The 21,051-nt window shown below is 43.0% G+C and overlaps 1 protein-coding gene across 13 annotated transcripts in view; it reads right to left on the bottom strand.

The window, feature by feature from the left end:
• Nucleotides 1-15,695, bottom strand: part of frya (furry homolog a (Drosophila)) — a 48,934-nt gene extending 33,239 nt beyond the window's left edge. For 5 of the 13 annotated variants that reach the window (XM_034603957.1, XM_034603955.1, XM_034603946.1 and 2 more), the window contains exons 1-2: nt 12,908-13,307; nt 1,689-1,888 (exon numbers count right to left, since the gene is read on the bottom strand). In XM_034603957.1, the coding sequence (XP_034459848.1) occupies nt 1,689-1,888; nt 12,908-13,124 (417 nt within the window). In that variant the 5' untranslated portion in view covers nt 13,125-13,307. Of the gene's footprint in view, nt 1-1,688; nt 1,889-3,529; nt 3,897-8,598; nt 8,959-12,907; nt 13,312-15,608 lie in introns of those variants that run through there. The other 8 variants (XM_034603954.1, XM_034603953.1, XM_034603952.1 and 5 more) reach the window with 7 other exon arrangements.
• Nucleotides 15,696-21,051: the final 5,356 nt, after the last annotated feature.

Raw genomic sequence — 21,051 nt, forward strand, 5'->3', positions numbered from 1 at the left:
TAATCAACGAATTGTTTGTCTTCAATTGTAAAAAAAAGCCGGGTAAGTAAGAGCAGAGGCCAACTTTTTCTGATCTTTTACATTACATGGCAGGTTTGTTGAGGTGTGTTAGTCACATTAGGTTTATGGCTGCTGTCTCTTTGTATTTTTGTTTTCTTGAAATGGTTACTGCAGATTTTGTTTCCATTTCTGCTCACTGTTTTTTTATGGTAATTAGTTAACTTAGGTTTAGAGTCCTCTTTTTGTGCAATGAATGACTTATTTTAACTAATTACACCTGGTTGTACTGTATGATCCCCTAAAGGCTTCAAACTGAATTTAATTGTATTGTACTGTTGCAGTGACAATAAAGTTATCTTGTTCTGGATTGTTTTGACAGTATCTGACATTGTCTGGTTTTATTTTTTTGTGTTCCCCTAAGTGCTGTAACAAGAACATAAACATGAGCATAATATATCCTTTAAAATAGTTAACCATCCCCACCCCCCACCACTTGACTGAATAAACACTGCACTACTGCTCCATCTTAGGTGGGGTCACTACCTACTGTTGGGGACACTTTTCGCCACACTGTATGCGGCCATCGCAGATTGTAGTATGTACTGTGTATATTCTATTTTATCTGTTTTTATTTATTCATATCTGTATAGTGTTTTTAGTTTGTATGTTTATTCTTTATTCTATTCTAATGTGCATCTACAGGACGGCTTCAAACTGAATTTCATTGTATTGTACCGGTGCAGTAATGACAATAAAATCTTGTTCTGGATTGTTTTGACAGTATTTACTGATTTTACCTAACCACCAGTTTTTAACAATAAAAGAGAACATTAAACAGGACATAACTTTACCCAGGGCTTATTACAGCAGTGCATTTCAAGTGTTAACCCTGTTACACTATGTTCATGATAAAATGTTCATGTTTATTTCCCCAAGCTGTTTCCTCCATTTGCGCTAATGGAGCTGCTGCTTCACAGTAAACTTCCAGCGATTAAACCTGACAAGGTAGTTAGCATCTCCGCTCCCGAGACTCAGGTGCAGGCCCGGAGCCTTGACAGTAATTTATCACTGTGAAGTTTCAACCGGCATGAGCTTTATTAGCGGGAGTCAGGCTGCCTGTTGTCATAAAAACAGATCAACACATCATAAATGTACCATAAAGCAGATGACAGGTGTACTTGAGATTTTTATTATGGAGGAATTGATGAAGAATCTGCATAGTTCTTCCACCAATGTTTGTAATTACGTGCTAAGTGGGCTATTGTGGGCCCGTCCGTCAGGCTTCCTGTCTGACGGTGTTAGCCTGGTTCAGGACCTGGGGGTCAGGACACCCACAAGGGGTCAGGAGGGCAGAGACGGAGCAGCAAACGAGACAAATCTATTTCTCCTACACAAGGTTATTTTCTCAAGAACGTCTCTACCTATCTTTGCCTTTTTCTCATTGTTAAACATTTATATATTATTTATAAGAACTAAACTCACTCTCTGATTCTTGAAGTGCAAAAATGTGCAATATTTGACTAGTTGTTGGAAATAGACTGGACTTTGTATCAAGGCTTTACAGGAGACACTGCTACAGCCCAATGTCATGAACTCATTTCCTCCTGATAACATCAGCGGCTTTTTTTTTAAAAACGGAGCAACAGCAACCAATCACAGGACAGAAAACCTCTCGTCCGTCCACTCACCAGCGGCTCTGCCATGATGATGCGGATCTTGCGCTCCGACACGTTGGTGAAGGTGGCGAACAAGCTCTTGAGGACGTACTCGCCCGGCTTGCTCTCCGGGTCGATGCTGATGGGTATCATGGCCGGGGGACCCTTCTCTCCCTGAGGACAGCAGACTGGAGGGATGGGGGGTTTGTTGTATCCGTTCCCCACGGGCGACGCTGCGGAAACGACACAAGAAGCACAGGGGGACGGGAAGCAGTTTGGTTAAGTCAAACATTGCCAAATCAAGTGAGAAACGAGCGGCACAGAATCCGCCACAGATCTGTTTACAAAGGGAGATCGCCGAATAGGGTATTAGTGAGAAGTTTCCAAACATGGACATAAAGTTCCCAACATGTTGAACATTCCTGAGGGAGACTGACCAAAGGGCACCAGCTTGCCCTGAGTCTGCTCTTTCTTTCCTATTGCTACAGAGGACAGAGCACATATGGAAATTAAAAACACCACGGCCGGCAGCTGGTGTTTTCATTTCGTACCAAAAGATGTCACTGCCCTTTGAGGGAAGCAGAAATCTTGTGCATGTGACCATCCTCCCAGTGTTAAGATGTGGCCCGCGTTTAATTATGGATGGCTTGGCTTAGGCCATAAAACCCCTCAAACTAACCAAGAGTTAAACTTTACCCCAGTGTTACACTCGGCTGCCTCCTGACACTAAAGTGCTAAATATAGTGACGAGCAGCATACAAACATCTCATTAGAACTTTGAAATTTGTATTTAGGCTGCAGCTCTTGGACTCGGAACGGCACGTCCACCACAGGAACTGCCATGAATCGGATGTGTAAAATATTCAGAGAGGTCTTTCGAATGACGGTAATAGACTTACAATAACAATCACGTTTGCTTGAGTGTGTGGGTGCACGCGATAAATAAAAGTGATTGGACAGAAGTCACATCAGGCGCGGCAGGGTACACACAGCACAGTGGTGGGAACCCATTAAATCTGTGAAATACACATCGGAAACACTAGATTTTGTGGTTTGTTTCTTTGTTTTGTTTTAATTGCTGTTAATTTATTGATCAAAATAGGCCAAATACTTTAAAACTGGTTCGGTTGGAGATAACAAAGTCAAAAAACGATATAAAAGTGCAGACACAGCAGTCTTGCTTATGCGTGTTGTGCAAATTGAACCTGTCATAAGGAGATATTTCTCTGAGACTAATATGTGAAATATAAGATTTATTACAGAGTATTTATTACTATAAACTATAATTAAAAGGATCTTTATCTCTTGGTTCTGTTTATCAGTGTGTAGAGTCATACTGTAGATTATAACAGATGTAGAGAAGCTTTGAAATTCATATTCAAGTTGTGACAAGACAAAACCCGCAGAAAGGATCAAAGAGATGAATCAGATAATTAGATTTAATGAACTTGGTAGTCGGCCAAAAGAGAAACCAAAAGCAAAAAACATCAATTTCCCTGCAGATCAAAGGTTGAGAGGATAAACGCATCTTCAATCAATCACCTAAATGTCTTTAATGAAAATCATTGTCTCTTTACAGGCAGCAGAAGGAAGCTGCCCACACATTTACAAGTGATTGTGGAGTTGTTGTGCAGAGAAGAAGTTGAGCAAGGTTCTAATCAGCAATTCTTAGAAGGCTATAAAAGTATGCTGCTCTGACGAAGGTGCACAAGAGAAGCAGGAGAGATATGGTTGTACAAAAGTAAGTAAAAAAAAGTCTTCTTCTCCAGCTCTTTCTAGGACGTGACGTGCTTGGGTATCTTTCAAGGAATGCCCAGCATGTGCGGCGTTCTTTCAGAACATGCTTCCCTCACTCGTGACAACTCAGCACCTACCCAGGCCCTTGATGAAGCTGATGGCCTTACTCCAGCACACCGCTGTCCCGTCCATAGTGGGGAAGGACGATATGGTATCCAGGGTTGTCCTGAGTCAAGACTCTAGTAAAATCCACCAATGTCCATGTCCTGTGTGTCAACTGGCTCTGTCCTGCTAGGCATAGTTTCCATGGTGCACGGAGCCAACGGCGGGTGTGTCGAAAAAAGTGGGAGTAAGTGTTTGGTACGAGGGACCACGCAATATCTCCCTCTCTCCCTCTCTGAGCTGCTTCTGCTTTGGTTTTCTCCAGCCTTGTGACCAACCTCTTGCCTTCCAAGAGTGAAGGTCAGGCAGGAATTTTTAGCCAGAGCACAGTGACGAGGTCCAGCATGCTATGGTGGCATAGTTGCGCGACTATATTTATCCCAGGGTGCACACTATCTTGACAGAGCAGCCCTCCCCCTTTGGTCCACCTCTGTGATCCTCAAAGCATGAGACACAGACCAAGAGTGTGTAAACACCTCTCTGATTAGATGCTGCTTTAACGTGCTTCCTTTAAAGTCAGCGACAAAACACCAGGTACGATTTAAAGACAATTAAAGACTCATTCAAGCAAATATTTCTGATTTTTAATTGTCTCCACCAGAAGCATTGAGTCTGGATACAAATGTTGGATATGACGTCATTTTACATCATTGCAAAACACGTTGGGTAAAATTAAATCAACATCTCATTCCGACGAAATCCTCCCAATGACTCGCTCTGGGCGCAACACAAAGACTCACCCGCAACATGTGACTCTGCAAACAAGGAGCTGGGGCACAGTGTGCATTACATCATCGCCATGCTGGAAACACCCTGAGCATGGTGGTGCTCCTGGAGGACAATACAAACAGGCCAACAAGTGTCTCGTTAGCACACAGAAACACACACACACACACACACACACACACACACACACACACACACACACACACACACACACACACACACACACACACACACACACACACACACACACACACACACACAAAGAATGCAGCTTCCTATATGCAGTCCGCAGAGACTGTCCCGCTGAGTAAACAACCACTTTAGCAGCCGTCTGTGAACAGAGTGGGTGGATATTTAGATACCACTGGCCTCCATAACTGAACCAGAAATTCCAATGTCAACATAGACGTTTGGCAGCACTGTGTCTTGCTGCTGCTGAGAAACACTGACGGTGCACATCTGTGAGAAAGTAGTGGGCAATGCTTTGCAATGACAAAAAATATTGCTATTTGACACCCACGTTAAAAGCTGTGGAGTTTTTAAATGTCTGATAGTTCCAGGGTGGTATTAATGACACTGTTTTTAGGTGGACTAAAGGTCACTGTTGATTGAAAAGAAATTGCATCATGTAATGTTATAAACAAGAAAATCCTTCCAGCTGGTTTGGGTCATAAAGTTTCAGGCCAAAGGAAACAACGTGTTATAAAGCAGTTGTGCCAAACTGATTACTTCCATATCAAAAAGAATCTGGATAAATCAATAGAGCTTACATTTTATGTATTTATTATTTAGTTTTTCACTGAGTAAAATGTTAGCTAACAGAGAGAGAGATAGAGAGAGAGAGATAGAGAGATAGCGAGATAGAGAGAGAGAGAGAGAGAGAGAGAGAGAGAGAGAGAGAGAGAGAGAGAGAGAGAGCGAGAGAGAGAGAGCGAGAGAAGCTGTGTTTAGCTGCTTGTTATCTGATTACACTTCCACTACAGGCCGATGATATCACCCTGCACTGACCTAGTATGGCACCTGAACACTGCAGAGTTCATTCCTCATTCCCTTGGTTGAAATAACGTTGACCTTATCGGTCCTCTTCTTCCACTTTGGGGTGAACAGCCTTACAAACTGTTCTCCTGGCTCTGCAGCGTCTGCTCACACACCCTCAGCTTTGTTGACTTGCATGGCCTCTCTGCCGACCATGTCCAGATTCCCGCTGTAGAGCCTCCTTGTCTTGCTTCTGTTGACTTGTGACGATGGTGATCTTCCTCAGTTGCTCCTCACAAACCTCCAAGGCATGTTTCTCCTGCAGAAGATGTTTGGCGAGGGTCTCCATGTCTGGTTCCCCTTCTCTGCTGTTTCATGGAGCCTCAAGTGTATCTTCTTGTTCACATTCTGCTTTTCCTTCATCAAGATCTCATTCTTTTTTGCCTCCCCGGTACATTTCTCCTTCAGAAGATGTCTTTCCATGAATTCATTGTCTGGTTTCCCTCCATTGATGTCTCCTCTTGCTTCCAGGACTTTTTTCTTAGTTCAAAAATGCTAACAGACCTTTTTTGGCCACTGGGCCCATTAGGTTGTTCATTGCTTTCTCCAAATCCGCCTTCTCTGTGGTAAGGTGCTTGTTTTAGGTGCAGAGGTCCCAGAGACAATGATTCTTGTTATTGTGATATTTTCTCCACTTGTAAGTAATTGCTGTTCCTGCAAGGTTCCAGGTTGCTTAGTATATATATTTTTCATTGTCTTTATTCAAGAAAATAATCAAAAGCACTCAAAGTCGGGTTTCTGCTATGTTCATTTTGCAGCAGTGGTCCAGGTACCTTGTCCGGGTTAAAAAAAGAGACGTAAAGTAGCTCGCAAAAATCGTTCAAGAATCGTAATCGAGGGAAAGGTTTGACATTGATTTGAAGTCATATCGCCCTAGTTTCTTGCAAACAATTGAAAGCATGCTGAGTTTTATTAGGAGTTGAGATGTTGCATCTGTGGATGATTGAAAGACAAAAAACTTCCACATTCTGAGTCTGATGCTACAACCTTTAGCCACTTGTTACAGCAACAACACTATGTAACTGTTATTGAGCGACAGCGCCCGCTGCAGCCACCCACTTCATTCTGTTGATTCCGAGCGATGAAGTGGTTTTCATGCAGAGAAAAATCAAAGTCTATCAATGTGTTGTGTGGAGCTCTGAATGTCCCACTCAATGAACTGAAACACTACTGAACGGTGGATATTACCCATGATCCTCAGCTTCCTGACCCTGAAGAGCTGCTGCTCTCACAAATCCACCAAACTCTGTTTAGAATTCTTCATATTTTAAAAAGTTTTCTGGCAGAATATCAGAGATAAAAGCTTTAAAATATTTTTTAGAACAAATATTTACCAAAAGTGGACACGACAGCTGGAGCCAATGGAGGCAGCAACACCCTGACACAAACACTTTATCACGAGTTCATAGTTTGAGTGTCCCAAAAAAATTGGGAGTTGAGCGGAGCGAGTGTGAGAGTGATTACAGACCTCTGTGTAAAGCAGATTAAAATGTCGCTCTCAAACTATTGACCATCATCCCTGTTTTAGCGAGCTGACATCATGCTGGAAACTGCCGCCTGCTGTGAGGGACAGCGTTTCAGCCCATTTATATAAGTCACTGTTAAAACGCCTGCATCTGTCTCTCCCAGCTAAACGGTGAGGGAAGGTGTCTGTTTTCAACTTGTGCACATTACTTTATTTATTTTTGCACATGGAAAAAAACATGGAAGTGAGATGATGTTATACGAGTTATACCAGAGGCCATTGCCAAAAAACACTTAACATTTCAATAGGAAACAAAACAGTAGGTGAGCATGACTGCAGTTCATAATAGAAAATGAATGGCAAATGAATAACACGTTTGACTACTCATCTCCTGCTCTGATTGGCTGACCGGGGACCAGCCCTCGGGCAATTTGAACTCCAGACCTAATGCTGTTGCTACACGGTGCCAGTTACGTGCTGCTGATGCTCATCTCTGTTTTATTATGAGACACACTGACTTATGACAGACACCTTTGTTTACCTTGTGGTTACAGGGAAAACAGTATGTGATAGCACATAAACACATACTGCTAGTGTCAGGCACTAACTGACCTGATATGTGTGTATATAAACACACAAACCCACACAAACAAATATATTTACATATATATATATATATATATATATATATATATATAGAACACACAGTACGTTCATATGCAACAATAAGCGATAAATATTATCTCCATCTTAGCAGCCTACAGTAATAATCAGTTAGAATGACGTTGTTTGATACGATTATTATAATCAATAGCAGCTACAGAGTCTGTGTTGTAATCTTGCGCTTCATTACATAACAGCTCGAGTGAGTGGGAGCAGGGGGATGAGATGAGGAGATCACATATTTAATGGAGATGTGAAATGCACAGCCGCGGGTCACAGCTGAAACAGTACAACGGCTGCCTGTGCCTTTATCAGCGAAGTGACCCACTGTGAGGATTATGCAACATCATCAGGAGATGGTTCAATGTGGAGTGTGTGGACAGGCACAGCATGTTCTGAGGTATCTCTTTACATTCCGATGCAATGGATATAAGATATAAACACTGTCAGGGATGTGCAGCCGACCTGCCACTATCTCTCTGGTACATCAGATGTTGCATTTGTTGCTGTATTATATTTTTGGTTTAGCACCACAAGTGTGTTGTGTGTACTTTTTTCCTCCGTTTTAACAGTCACCTTCATTCACATCCTCTATAAAAAAGACACTTGTGGAGGAGGGCTTCCCATCCCGGCCTCATGGGCCCAGTGGAAGGCAAGCGGAGCCGTTCACACCGGACAGAACATGCATCCAAGCTGAACCACCACTAATCCTATTACCCTGTCCTTGCACTTAGTAAGAGCTATTTAGACTCTCGTCACAGACTCACATGGTAAAGAGAAATAAGGATAGAGAGACTGCAGGGAACCAGAATAAATGAAATGCTGAATCACCTTCATCATCGGTTAGAGCGCAGGTTAATGTAACTGATGCATAAAGGTTTAGTGTGTCTGTGTATGATGAACAACTTCTTTACAGTAACTGCTGCTTGTAGTTGTGTGTGTTGCTGTTGCTCTGAATGTGGTCATCACATAGTAAAGATGCTTCCAAGATGGTCGTAAGTGGCAGGATGAACAATAACCCTGTGGTGAAGTCAGTGCACAGCCACAGCACGTCCCAGTCATGGACAACAACAGGAAAACGAGACCATGAAGTCAGATTCTCAGTCAGCTGAGCACAACAGCAACAACAACAACAAGACACAAACTGCTACTCACTGCCGCTCCACGATTTCAGCAGGGATTTGATGCTGATCTCGAAGAAGCCTGAGTCCTGCTGGCTGGCCATGGCTGCAGCTCCCTGTTGAGTGTCCCTCCAACCTCTAGATGTGGTCTCCCTTCAGCAGCAGCAGCAGCAGCAGCAGCAGCTGAGCAGGGACCAGCAGGTTTCGCCTGCTGTCACCTCTCTGTGACGCACACAACACTGCGCTGACGAGTTCCCTGAGAACACACACTAGCAGCACCGCTTCACCCCTCCTCTGATGTCCTGTCCTTGGCTATCAGCCCTTTCTCTCTCCCTCTCCCTCTCCCTCCCTCCCTCCACTCTCTCTCAACATCTCCCTCTCTCTCTTTCTAAAGCTGTGGCAGGCAGTGGGCGGCAATGCAAGCTCCCTTTAAATAAATGCGCGGAGGCTGAGAGCGCAGGAAGCAATCCTCTTAGTGGAGCGCAGTTAATAATAACTACTGTTTGTCTGCGTGCTCGGCCCTGATGATGATGATGATGACTGCAGCCGGGCTTGTGCGTCTTTCTGCATGACTGCATGGGAGCATCTAACGGGGGAACCACCACTGACAGATATGGGAAGTGGGACACATTACAGGGAACATCTGGGAGAGCAGTGGGAAGAAGAAGACACTGAAATGATCAGCAGGCAGACGGGATTAACTGCAGATCTGCAGGGGAGCTGGGCCTGAATGTTGCCTTTTAACCCCTTCACGTCAGACATTGTGCATTCCCTTAGGGTCTCACGCATTTTTGTTATTGTTACTCATTCATCCAGCCAATATTTTTCAATCGAAAGTATAAAAAGGTTCGAGGTTTTAGCAAAAATTCACAGAATTCAACTTTGTCTTTTGTTTTATTTTGTCCAATTTAAAAAGGGAAATATACAATTTTTCAAAAATTGTTTAAGCACTATTGCCCTTATCTCTAAAATCATGCTAAATATACAATGCAAACTCTCTTTGCTGCTATTTTTATTGAAGGAAAAACCTTAAGCAATTAAAAAATGTCCATCAAACACATTTCGCTCTGTATAATCAGCCTATATTCCTGAAATAAGGATGCGCAGCCATACAAATCCACATTCAAAGTAACATGAAATGAACATAAGCTTTTCCATTTCCTGAACGTGCAACAATCCAATCCAAACATTCTGCTGCGTAAAAAGCAGATGCATGACTTTAACCATATGGACATGTCAACCAGATCCTCCAATCCCCTTCCTCCGCCGCCCCTCAGCGCTCTCAGGATAATCCTATCAGAACTCTGTCTGGCCATCAAGCCACAGCAACTTGACCTTCCTTACATAACACACTCTGCGATGGAGAAGCCAGTAATGGTGGCAGTGTGTTGATACAGACACATTTCTGAGGCTCAGGTGTCCCAGAACAACGTCGCCTGCCTCAGGGGAGATCTGGTATCTGGAGTCAAACAGGACATTTTGGTTTTGTGCACTGTAACATAGACTCCAGCGTGTGTGTGTGTGTGTGTGTGTGTGTGTGTGTGTGTGTGTGTGTGTGTGTGTGTGTGTGTGTGTGTACTCCCACAGCAGTGGCTTTGTTTTTATTTTTGGAGGCATGAATAAAACCACCTTGAACAAAAGTGCTGTTGTGACTCATGCCGTGATTTAATTTAAACTTTTTACACCTCAGACACACTCGATTGTTTTATATCGTCACAGCAAATGAACACAGAACCGAGGATTGAAGTCAAACACCTCTCTTTCTTTTTATAAAATACAAGCAGAACAGGCTGGCGATGATGTGGGGGCTACACTTTGCAGAGCTGTTCTCCGAGTTGTCATAACAACCCAACAACTCGTGTTGAACAGTGTAGTGAAGAATAAACGGAGGGTTTGAGGAAGCGACTGCAGATATTACATGAAGAAAGCATCTCGCAGAGGCTACAAAACCTGTTAGAGTCACTAACACAACTCACAGGGTGATGATATATTCGGTGGAAAACTCAAACAGTGTCTGAGGAAAATAAAGAGGGTAAGAAGCTACAAAGGAACCTGACGAAAATACTGCTTCTACTGCTTTTGCCTAATATGTAAAACATTCGATATTTGACAGCAGGAAGTCAGGCTAAGCACAACTAATGGCACTCAGAAGAGCGAATACCTCCACCAAGGCCTGAAAGTCCCCTTAAATTCAATCAAGCTGCACCAAATTTCACATATCAGTTCTCCAAATATGCCTTTTTTCATCAAAAACCATTAACGTTCGCTGGGAAAATGATGAAAATATCCAAAATGCCTTATCTCACAAAGTTTAAGAAAAAAAAATCCTGGATCTGCCCCTTTGTCTGGACCAGCCCTAAACTCTAATGGGTTCTTTCCTGACCAATGTTCCAATTCTGTGGAAATCTGATAAGCAGTTCTTTAAACATTTCCTCCTTGGCAGAGGTAATTCCCCCAAATCAGTATTTTAAGTAGTTAGTGTGGTTTCATGCGGATGATCAGAGCCCAAGCTCCACAATCGATCTGGGAGTCACCAGTGATTTAACGATGTGTCTGTTCTTTCACAGGATGAAGAGTTAAGGCGATTCTGTTCTTACGGCTAAAGCATCTGACTTGTTTCTCCAGAGAAAATGTGTTTCAGACACAAACAGCAACGAGGGACATGAACTAATGAGAGTAAAATTTGACTAATTATGGACAATTACTTTCCCTGTTACGGTCCCAGAGAAAACACTTCATTTCTAAAAACAGAGATCGGCCCCAAATGGATTGTTTAAACACTGAGCAAACACAGCTCACTTCCGCGACTTATCCATCAGTTATAATCTGGTCAGCCTGACTTGTCCAGTGAGAGGCCCAATGAGGGGCCAACGCTTATGTAAGTCCCTGGTAGTAGAATAAATTTAGACTTTTCTTATACAGGAAGACAAATACTTAAGATTAAGTTTGAGTAAACAGAAGAAACGGTCTTATATAACATTACTACCTCAAAGGACCTACAAAAGCAAATGAGACAATCAGGGAGGAAATTGTCTTTTTCTATAAACCATTGTCAATGTCGGTGGCCGGGCTACACGCTAGGCTAACCCGTACAGACCAGCGCTCCCGAGTCTGCCCCTCACCAACTCCACGTCTCCTATAAAACAAGATGGTGGCAATCATCGCTACACGAGTGTCTTAATTTTCACTCCTTCCAAAACAAACGAACACGCTGTCTGGGCCAAGGTTTTTAAAACAGACGACAGTGAGAGCACTACCGCGTTTGTCCACAGGGGCGCCAAAATCAACAAAAGTGAAAAGTTCCTTGCTTTAAATGTCAGATAAGTCGAGTCATGCAAAGACAGCAGTCAAATAATCCTTTTCTTCCTTGTTAGGAAAATACCCGTGACGGTATAGATTTACCTGACAGGCCAAACTTCCTTTCAATGGTAATAACTTGGAGTGAAGGTAGTTTTTACAGATATCTTCACTGTCAAAGCAGATCAGAAGAATATACGTGATGAATATTGCAGAGAACGCCACTCCATGTTTGTATCGCATCGCAAGAACCAGCTTTGGATGTCATGGAAATTTCAGACCTACAATGGAACTTGAATAGTGTTTATGGCATCGCACCTTATCTGTGAGCCCGTCGGTGTAACCGCTGCCAAGCATTTTAGACATAAAGCACCGACAGTCTGGAAAACATCGGTGTCACTTCTGAAGGAGGAAACTGCCTCAGGGAAAAAAGCTTCATGAATTTGTTAAGACTGCAGGTTTGTTCATTGGCAGCTTCGCCCTCATGTCGTGTTCAGTCCCAGAACAAACAGACCAGAAATATACGCTGCTAATGACAAACTACATTGTGCTGTGAGCGTCTTTCCCTTGAATCAGGGCTTCAGGTTGGGAGAAGGCTCAGACACGTTCAGCACTTTATTAAAAGCATTATCAAGCTCTGATGAAGGTGAAGAATGTGAGGTATGTCTGTCTGCTTCAGCCATCTTTGTCATTATCAAGCTCAAACCCTTGACTCCCTCTTACTCTCACTCTCTGCCCCACATTTCTTCATCTTCTTCTCTCTCTCTTGCTCACATACTTTGGACTTTGAGTTAATTCGTGACAGTGAGCTCATCGGAATGATGTCAGAAATTGCGTGATGCACTCTCCCACCATTATTAACAAGCCATTAGAATCCTGTGCAGCTGTGGCAAATACAAGGGGGAGGTGAGGCATTTCACAGAGGGATGGTGGTAGTAGATGTTATTGCCTCTGCACCACATGTCTCAAAAAACATCACATTTCTCCCAGATTAAAAACTGAATTCTTCAGGTGATTAGCTCCGCAGAGTCAAAGCGGGTACCTACTTTCAAGAATGGTGGGCCTCTTCTTGTGGCGCATCTTTTTAAACTTCCCCCTGAAGTCCCTGGGTGGGAATGGATCCAGAGGTGAGCTGGCAATGCGCCCCAGGACAACCTCATCCAGCCCCTCAGAGCAATCTGTCTCACTCTCAGCCACGTCCCTCACTGAAGACTCCTCTACAGACATGTTGGATGGCAGGGGGCCCACGGCTACTTCTATCATTCTTCCAGAGGAGTCATTTGAAGCTGTGCCAGTTTCCCCCACTTTGTTTTAGTGAAGTGTTTAAAGTTTCTCTTCCTCCTCCTCCTCCTCCTCCTCACAAGCTTCTCGTCTCTTTGGTCAGGCAGCAGATTTATGCTCTGCTCACAGATGCGGCCCGAGCTGTCAGCTTCGCTCTGCTAATGTGTTTCCAACCCTGCACTTGTCAGGGCAGTTCAGCAAGTTACAGTAACATTTATGAATTGGTCAGGTATTGGATTACTCGGAGCCTCCCCCTTTTTAAGCAAAAAGGGCAGGAGGCAGAGGAGAGAGGGGCAGTCATAACTCAGGAGGGTGGGAGCGGGAACGAGAGGCCGCTCTCTGACAGCTACAACATCCCCACCTACTGCATGGCCACGAGGCATTCCTGAATAAATATCCTGTGTTTGTCTTGGAGTCAACACATCAAACAGAAGCGTCTTCGCCACCAGCAGTGTCAACGGGACGCAAACTCATGTCTCAGCACATGACTTGAGACTTGTGACAGCCATTAAAACTTCTTCTTTCATATTCTGACTGAGAAACAAACCCTTCAGACTCACAGGTTGTTTTAGTTCAGTAAAAAAAAACAACACACATCTGCACGTTCCCAGCACTTTGACGTCGGAGTCAAGGACGACTACCCATGTTTCCTGGCGTCTCGCAGGAAACAAGTGAAAGGTGTGAAACCATCGAGTATTAAGTGCAAGGAGGAACATTCACACGGCTCGTCTCCATTCAGTCCTTTTTCAAGCCCTGAAGTGAACACTAACGGGACACACCTACCACATGAACCAGTTTTTCCTACTCTGACCTACATCAGCAATACAAACACCCTGTGTATGTGCGTGAAGTCGAGGCGTTTTCTGTTTTAGGAGGAAACCACTGATAGAACATGGAACAATGTACTCCTTTTTTTCACGTCACCGATTTGTTTTATCAAGGACTTGTTTTTGCCGAACCCAAGAAGAAAAGTGGCCAGGATTAAAATATGTCACACCTAGACGTCATGTCATGACCGACTGAACGTACAGGCCTGAGGGAGAATAGAGAGCCCCTGGCAACTCGTTTTCCCTGGTTCTACTGAGTTCAACTCTAATTCCGCTTCTCATCCACCTGAAGCAGCACACACAGTAGAAACTCTCAAAAACAACAATGTGCCGCTCCCGTGCAGTAATTGCTTCAATTACCATAACCTACAAGCCTCCTGACCTACTTGAAAATGTCCTTCAGGAGCAGAATCGTCATGTTGTCACAGTAAATAACAAGAAGAGCAAAGACGTGTGTGTTGAAAACATCTAAAAACGTTTTCTGTTTGGGATAGACTGACCTGTAAACAAGTCAAAGAAGAAAACAATAGAATCTTTGGAAGTAAATAATATGTAAGATGTGGAAATGTAAAATGTATCCTAAAACAGAAACATCTCTAAACAACTTTAAAATCTTGAGTCACACGTGCTATATACACATTATATACTTTATACTTATATACAGTTTTACAAGTTTTAACTTAGTTTGATAGAGATTTTCTTTTATCAGATATTATTCTGCTCTTTTTCAGGAGTCCATTAGCTCCTACATTTTGTGCCACTTATTGCTTCATCCTCTGCATATTCATATATTCATATATTCATGAAAGAATAAAACGATTTTAAGCACCTGACACAGAGGCCAGTGTACTGTGATGTATTATTACTGTAACTGACATTAAATACCACGGGATCATGTGGTAATAGTGCGCCCTCTAGTGTGTGCAACAAAAACAGTCAAGGATTAATTTATCTGACAAAGAGTTTCTGAAAGAATTCATCACTTTAACAATTTTCACTGAACCTTCACGATTGAAATCAAACCTACAAATTGAAACACAGCCTGGATCTGGCTGAAGAGAGACGGTGCAACACGACACCAGGAGTCACAGTCATCACACTGCAGGAAATACAAGTGTAACTGGGTTTGGAATTATTTCTCTTTTCATTCAGAAAGTGATTCTTTCTCGATTCAGTGAATTATTATAATATTTGGATATATCGTACCTTTGCGAAACATGCACCACAATAAACAAAAACTCTTTCAGAAAACAGTAGAGAGTCGGATTAAAATGTAAAAAGTCATCCCTCACTTCTGAATACTTTGAATTGTACAAACAGGATTTAGCAGATTATAAAAAGAGACAATGCTCACACATATTATAGCAACTTAAAAACTACAACTTATGAAAGAGATAGATGTTTAAATACCTATCAACAGAAATTAGCAACCTTTTAAACCTTATTATTCAATTTGTACATGAAAGCAACTATAAAACTACAGACTGTACACAATGCTTCAAACAAATACTGCAAATAAACATCAACACATTAACAAATCTACTTAAACTAACATTTTCCTCAGCAGTTATTCCTTCTGTATAAACTTTTGACAAGTCTGAAAACTGACTGAACCAATAACAGAAATAAAATCTCTTACAAACTGTAAAAGTGTCCCACGTTAGTTCCATCGCTTCCATCACAATGTGGAGCGGAGCAGCCTGGACTGAGCAATGAGGTTGGAGGCTGAAACCCACACCCCCCGGCAGAGGCAGAAGGCTGTTTCCATGGTGAGACACACTTAAATTTGCACAGGCAGAGCGGAGCGTGATGAATAATTGATAGATATCAGGCCCTAATGTTAGCACAAACCAGCTGAAGGTTAATTCCAGCGATGCTCATGGACTCTTGAAATAACACACTCGTGCAACAAGTAGACAGAAAAGCAGTGTGGGAACTGATGCTGGTTACAGACGACTGTTGCGTAACACACCTCACAACTTTAAAGGGGTGATGTGTCAGATCAGTGTGTGAATGTGACACTTTAATGCATTTGTCTTCACTGGTTTTCTCCTGACACGCAGAGGAAAAGTAACCGCGCAGGGGCAAACATTCACAAATCCCATGAATGTTGAGTAAAAAAGACTTTGCATAATGAAACACCACATGAGATGTCAGCCTCTAATGGCTGCTACGACCTTTTATAGCTTTTACACATCAGGCAGGCTACAGTCTCCCACTGATTCACCCGTCGTGACGTGACAGGTGAGGACAAGATGACAAAAAAGTCATCATCCACGCAGACTAATCATTCAACGGGTCACCTACTCTCCACGCTGCTTCGTTTCTGGGTTGGGGTCAGGACACAAAAGGAGCATTCAAGGGCTGCAAACACGTTCCCAGGCTGCACCTGTTTCCGACCCCCCCCCCCCCCCCCCCCCCCCCCCCCTATTATCAACCTGAGGAGGGAGGAGCCTCGCACTGAACACATGCAGCCACTGTGGCCTCATAAAGGTGCAGGTGAGCACCGTGCATATCCAGTTACAGTGAGGTGATTACCCTTTTATGCATTCTGCAACAAGCCGGGGCTTAGCCTGACGTTTTGGGATCGCTCCTGATGGATATTTGAGTATTTACGCAGTGTCAGCATTGCGCAACACGCCAACTTTAAAGTATAAGTTCATATTCGATTCAGTGTGTTTTTTTTGCCAGGTGGATGCTCACGGGGTTCAACTGAGTAACTTAGGAGGGATTATGAATATCAAAAAAGGGAGAGGAGCTAAGCTGAGTTGTTAAAGTGCTCATTACATCCACTGCCCACAGGCGTGCACGGTCTCTCATGAGGGGGGGGGGGGGGGGGGGTTTGAGAATCTTCACAAGTGCTTAACGTCTGTGGTAAAGACACCTCAATATTCATGGTGCCAGTTCTCTTGGAGGTGGCCCAAGTTTAAAACTGACTTTAACAATTTATTTCTCGCGACTCTTTACGGTACAAGAAGTCTGTGCTTTTATTGATTCCCCTACTTTCCTCGGATCACATCCAAACGAGACGGAAGGAAACGTCTTGTCTCGTTGTAACCGATGTCGGTGCTGACAAATTGCAGAGTTATCTTACGAGACACTTTGGGCTCAAATTAAGATGCAGAAAAATAGCCGAGATTGAGTTCCACTGGTGTGACAGTAATGTCAAGTCAGTTCAAGTCTACATTATTCATGGGCTGCTTCTGCACAAACACGTTTGTTCTCTTTGATTTGCATCAAACTTAAAATACAGTGGCAACTAAATCTGTTTGCAGACAATCCTCATTTTTGAGAATCACGTCACATAACTCTCACTGCGACTGACTCATGTTTATGCAAGTTCGAGCACCGCTGGTAGTCAGAGTGCCAGGTTCACTGTTATGTCATTAGAGAGGAAAAGAGGCAGAACAAGAAACAATATGATCTCAGTTGTGTAAATGACAGAAAAACAACGACGACACCTTCTTTTGATCATGCGTCTCTTCCTACATCTTCCTGTACGAACAAAGGGAGTCAACACTGGTGCATCCAACATGATGCATAAAACAACAACAGTGATGAAGAGACTGAGCAGCATCAGCTCACCGGGGCTCTGCAGAAGCTGAGGATCTGAGCGTCAGGTGAGCAGCTCGTCTTTCACATGGGGCCGAACACATACACGTGGACAAAGGGTAGAAAACCAGGGCTCCACAACAAAGGTTCATATACTGTGACTAATGATATTCACATGCTGGACCCTGATGGAAAATGACAACTGCCCACACTGGGAGTAAAGTGCATTCAAGGCCTAACATGATGATTGTGTCAACATGTCAACAATTTCATTTAAAACAGTTTCTCTCATTTGGTTTTTCATCACAGCGCCCTCTACAGGTGATTACAAATACGGTCCATGACAGAAGTACAGTAAAAACTGTGCGTAAAGATTCATTCCATTGATTCGTCTACTCTCACACTAATGGACTTTCCTGACATGCAGTTTTATTTACAAACCTTCCAACCACTGTACAACTTTTAGAAATGCACAAGTCATTGGTGTTTGCTCTTCACCAATCAGTTTTTACAGCCTGTGAATAAAATAAATACTGGTTACCCCCACTAGGTGTTGAAGTTGGGCTATAACTCACAGTTTCCCTCTGGCAGCTGAAAGCAGGAGCAGCAGAAACTGCAGAATAGGCAGAAACTTCTAGAGACTTGTCAACGTTGTGAAAAGATGATAAAATACCTCGGTGTGCAGCAGGTGCGTTTATTTTGTTTTCTCCATCTCCACTTGTGAAGTGAGTCCAACTCTCGGTCTGCAGGTTCCTCCAGGCGCTGCACTTGTTCACATGCATCTCTCTCTCTCTCTCTCTCTGTCTCTGTCTCTCTCTCTCTCTCTCTCTCTCTCTCTCTGTCTCTCTGTGTCTCCCTCCATCAGCTCAGACAGTCTCCACCCTCCAGCAGCCACCCTGCTCATGTCCTCCTGAATAATGAAAAACATGCAAAGCGTTGGTTTACCTCTGTCTGCTCGGTGACCCGGCCCAGGGCGGTGTCAGCCGCTTAGAAACACATCTGCTGTGCCGTGCACGGTGATACTTGGAAGCCCACACACTAATATTAGAATCAGCACTGCAGAATGTTACAGTAAATGCTGCTGCAACTAGACACTGGGTTGGAAATATCATGTATGATTGTATGTAAAGTAAGATCAGGTCATTACATCACAATCATTCTTAATAGATTCACCAGAAAAATCCAACAGGAATATCTAAATAAATGGATGTAGTATGAAATCATCATCAAATCCACTTAAAATTTGAATACATGTATTTATTTAATTGTAACTACACATTTTATTTCATTTGTTTTACATTTAGTTTTGTATGTAGAATGTAATTTTCTGTGTTTATTTGCAACACTCACCACTAGATGGATCTTCACACATATACATAGGCTACCTCAGCAGGAAAACAAATAAACAAATAACAAATCAGTAGAAAAAGTACAGAATCTCTAAGTAAAATACAATAAAATTTTGTTTATTGATCCAGTTTATCCACATACTGAGTTATATTTATATACACAAACTGCTGTACATTGAGATTATGGCTTTAATAGACTAATGGACTTTATTTTTTATGATTACACAGCAAATCAATAAGAAAGGTATATGAAATAAAATTATATGGTTGAGATAATTCAGGGAATTTACTGCTCTTTCATATAGCATGAAAGAATTAGACAGCTATTACTTGCGATATAAATACATAAAAATGTACAGTATAATGTGTGGCTGTGTTGAGTGAGTGGAAACGTTCAGTGGATTGAGTTTGGATGAGGATCCAGCAGATGGCGTAAAAGAACACGATAAAAAGCAGAAATATGCTTGAACACCACTGAAATGTACATTTGTGAAAAACTGAGTTAATAAAAGTGGAGAGATTGATTTTTACAGACTTGACCTGGGAAACAGAAGTGCACATTTTACACTTGAGCTTCAAACACACACAGATATCCCTGTTGTCTCTGACAGATGTGTCAGAACGTTTGAGGTCTGAGCTGCTTTCAGAGAAATATCAGTGGTGGTAGAAGTACTCAGACCCTGTACTTGAAGTAAAAATACTCAAAGTTATCCACTTAAGAAAATGTGCATAAGAATTAGCAGGAAAATGTAATTAAAGGTTACATTTATGAGATTATAAACATTTATATAGGAACTATTTTTCTATTTAAAGACATATAGTGAAGTAATGGTGGTAGGAATGACATCCTAAGCTGAGAAAGTCACACTCCCTGTGCCTCAAGCTGTGATTCAGTCCAGTACTAAAGTAAATGTAACTTCTTATTGACTTTCCACCAGTGAAAAGGATTTGTAATGTGTAATGTGTGAAGGTTTAAGGCCACAGACAGATGCCAGGAGCAGATAACCTGAACAGGGGATGGGCGCAGTTCAATGGCCGGCCATCAACCTCTCAGGCCTCACTGTGATAGCACACAGGGAGAGAGAGAGTAATACTGATTCAAGATGATAGCATTGCCCGAGAGCTCTGTCCAGACCAGGACAAACAATTGCTTTGTCAACTGCATGCACCCACCAGGGCTTGACACGATGACAGCAGAGCTTGACAGAGCCGGCTGTGTTATAGACCACAAGGTGCATTGCAAGGCAGAACAGTGAGAAAACATATGTTATTAATAATTCAAAATAAAAGGACATGTGCCTGGAAAAACAAATGTCTCGCTCTGATAAATCCAGCATGAAAGAATTGGAGGAGCAGCGCTGATACAGAGGGCTCTGATTTAATAATTAAGCTTTGGAGAATGTTTTCATCTTTAAAGTGAGCCATGTGCTCTTGGCTGCAACATATTGGCTGTGTTGATAACTGTGTTGGGCCCCGGCAACAGAAGAAAGACAGATTTCAAAGCAGTTGCGTAACCCAGCGATGCAGCTCTGATCTGATCTGAGTGGTGCTTTCTGATTTCTTCAAGGAACAGAGCAGGATAAAGGGGGGGGGGGGGGGGGGGGGGGGGGCGGGGGACACACACACATGCAGGTAGTTTTCAGTCCAGATGAAAGTCTGCAAACCAATTAAAAGGAGATTCCATAAACCGCTTGTGAAAGCCATGACCTGCAAAGACGCGCGTGAAATCACATTAGCCACATCTTCTTCAAAGTGAGCCGTGCTTCACTTTCGCCCCTCGCAGCGAGAAGGTTCAGTGTTGTCTTGGCATTTGCTGCAGCTGCAGCAGCTCCACTTCAGGGGGGATTTCTTGTTGTAATGTGAAGGTTTTCTGCTCGGAGCCTTGTCCCACGGCTGAAAGTGTTGTGGCACGATGACCTTTGATTTGTGCTTTGGCTCTTCTAATGGAGATTATGGCTCTGCCTTTGAAACCTTTGAGTTACAGCACAAGAGACCGGCCCCCCCTCCCACAGAGGGAGAGGCCGCTGAAGAGCCAGGTCAAGAGTGTGGATCAAAGCTGTGGTGTCCTGCAGGGATGCTTTGACTGCGATGGAATGACCGAGTCCACAAACAATATTGATGAGGACACACTCGAGTTGTGCGCGGCTTCAGTGGGCTGTGCTAAACATTTGAGCAAGGACA

Source organism: Hippoglossus hippoglossus, chromosome 13, assembly GCF_009819705.1.
Source record: "Hippoglossus hippoglossus isolate fHipHip1 chromosome 13, fHipHip1.pri, whole genome shotgun sequence".
Taxonomy (NCBI): Eukaryota; Metazoa; Chordata; class Actinopteri; order Pleuronectiformes; family Pleuronectidae; genus Hippoglossus; species Hippoglossus hippoglossus.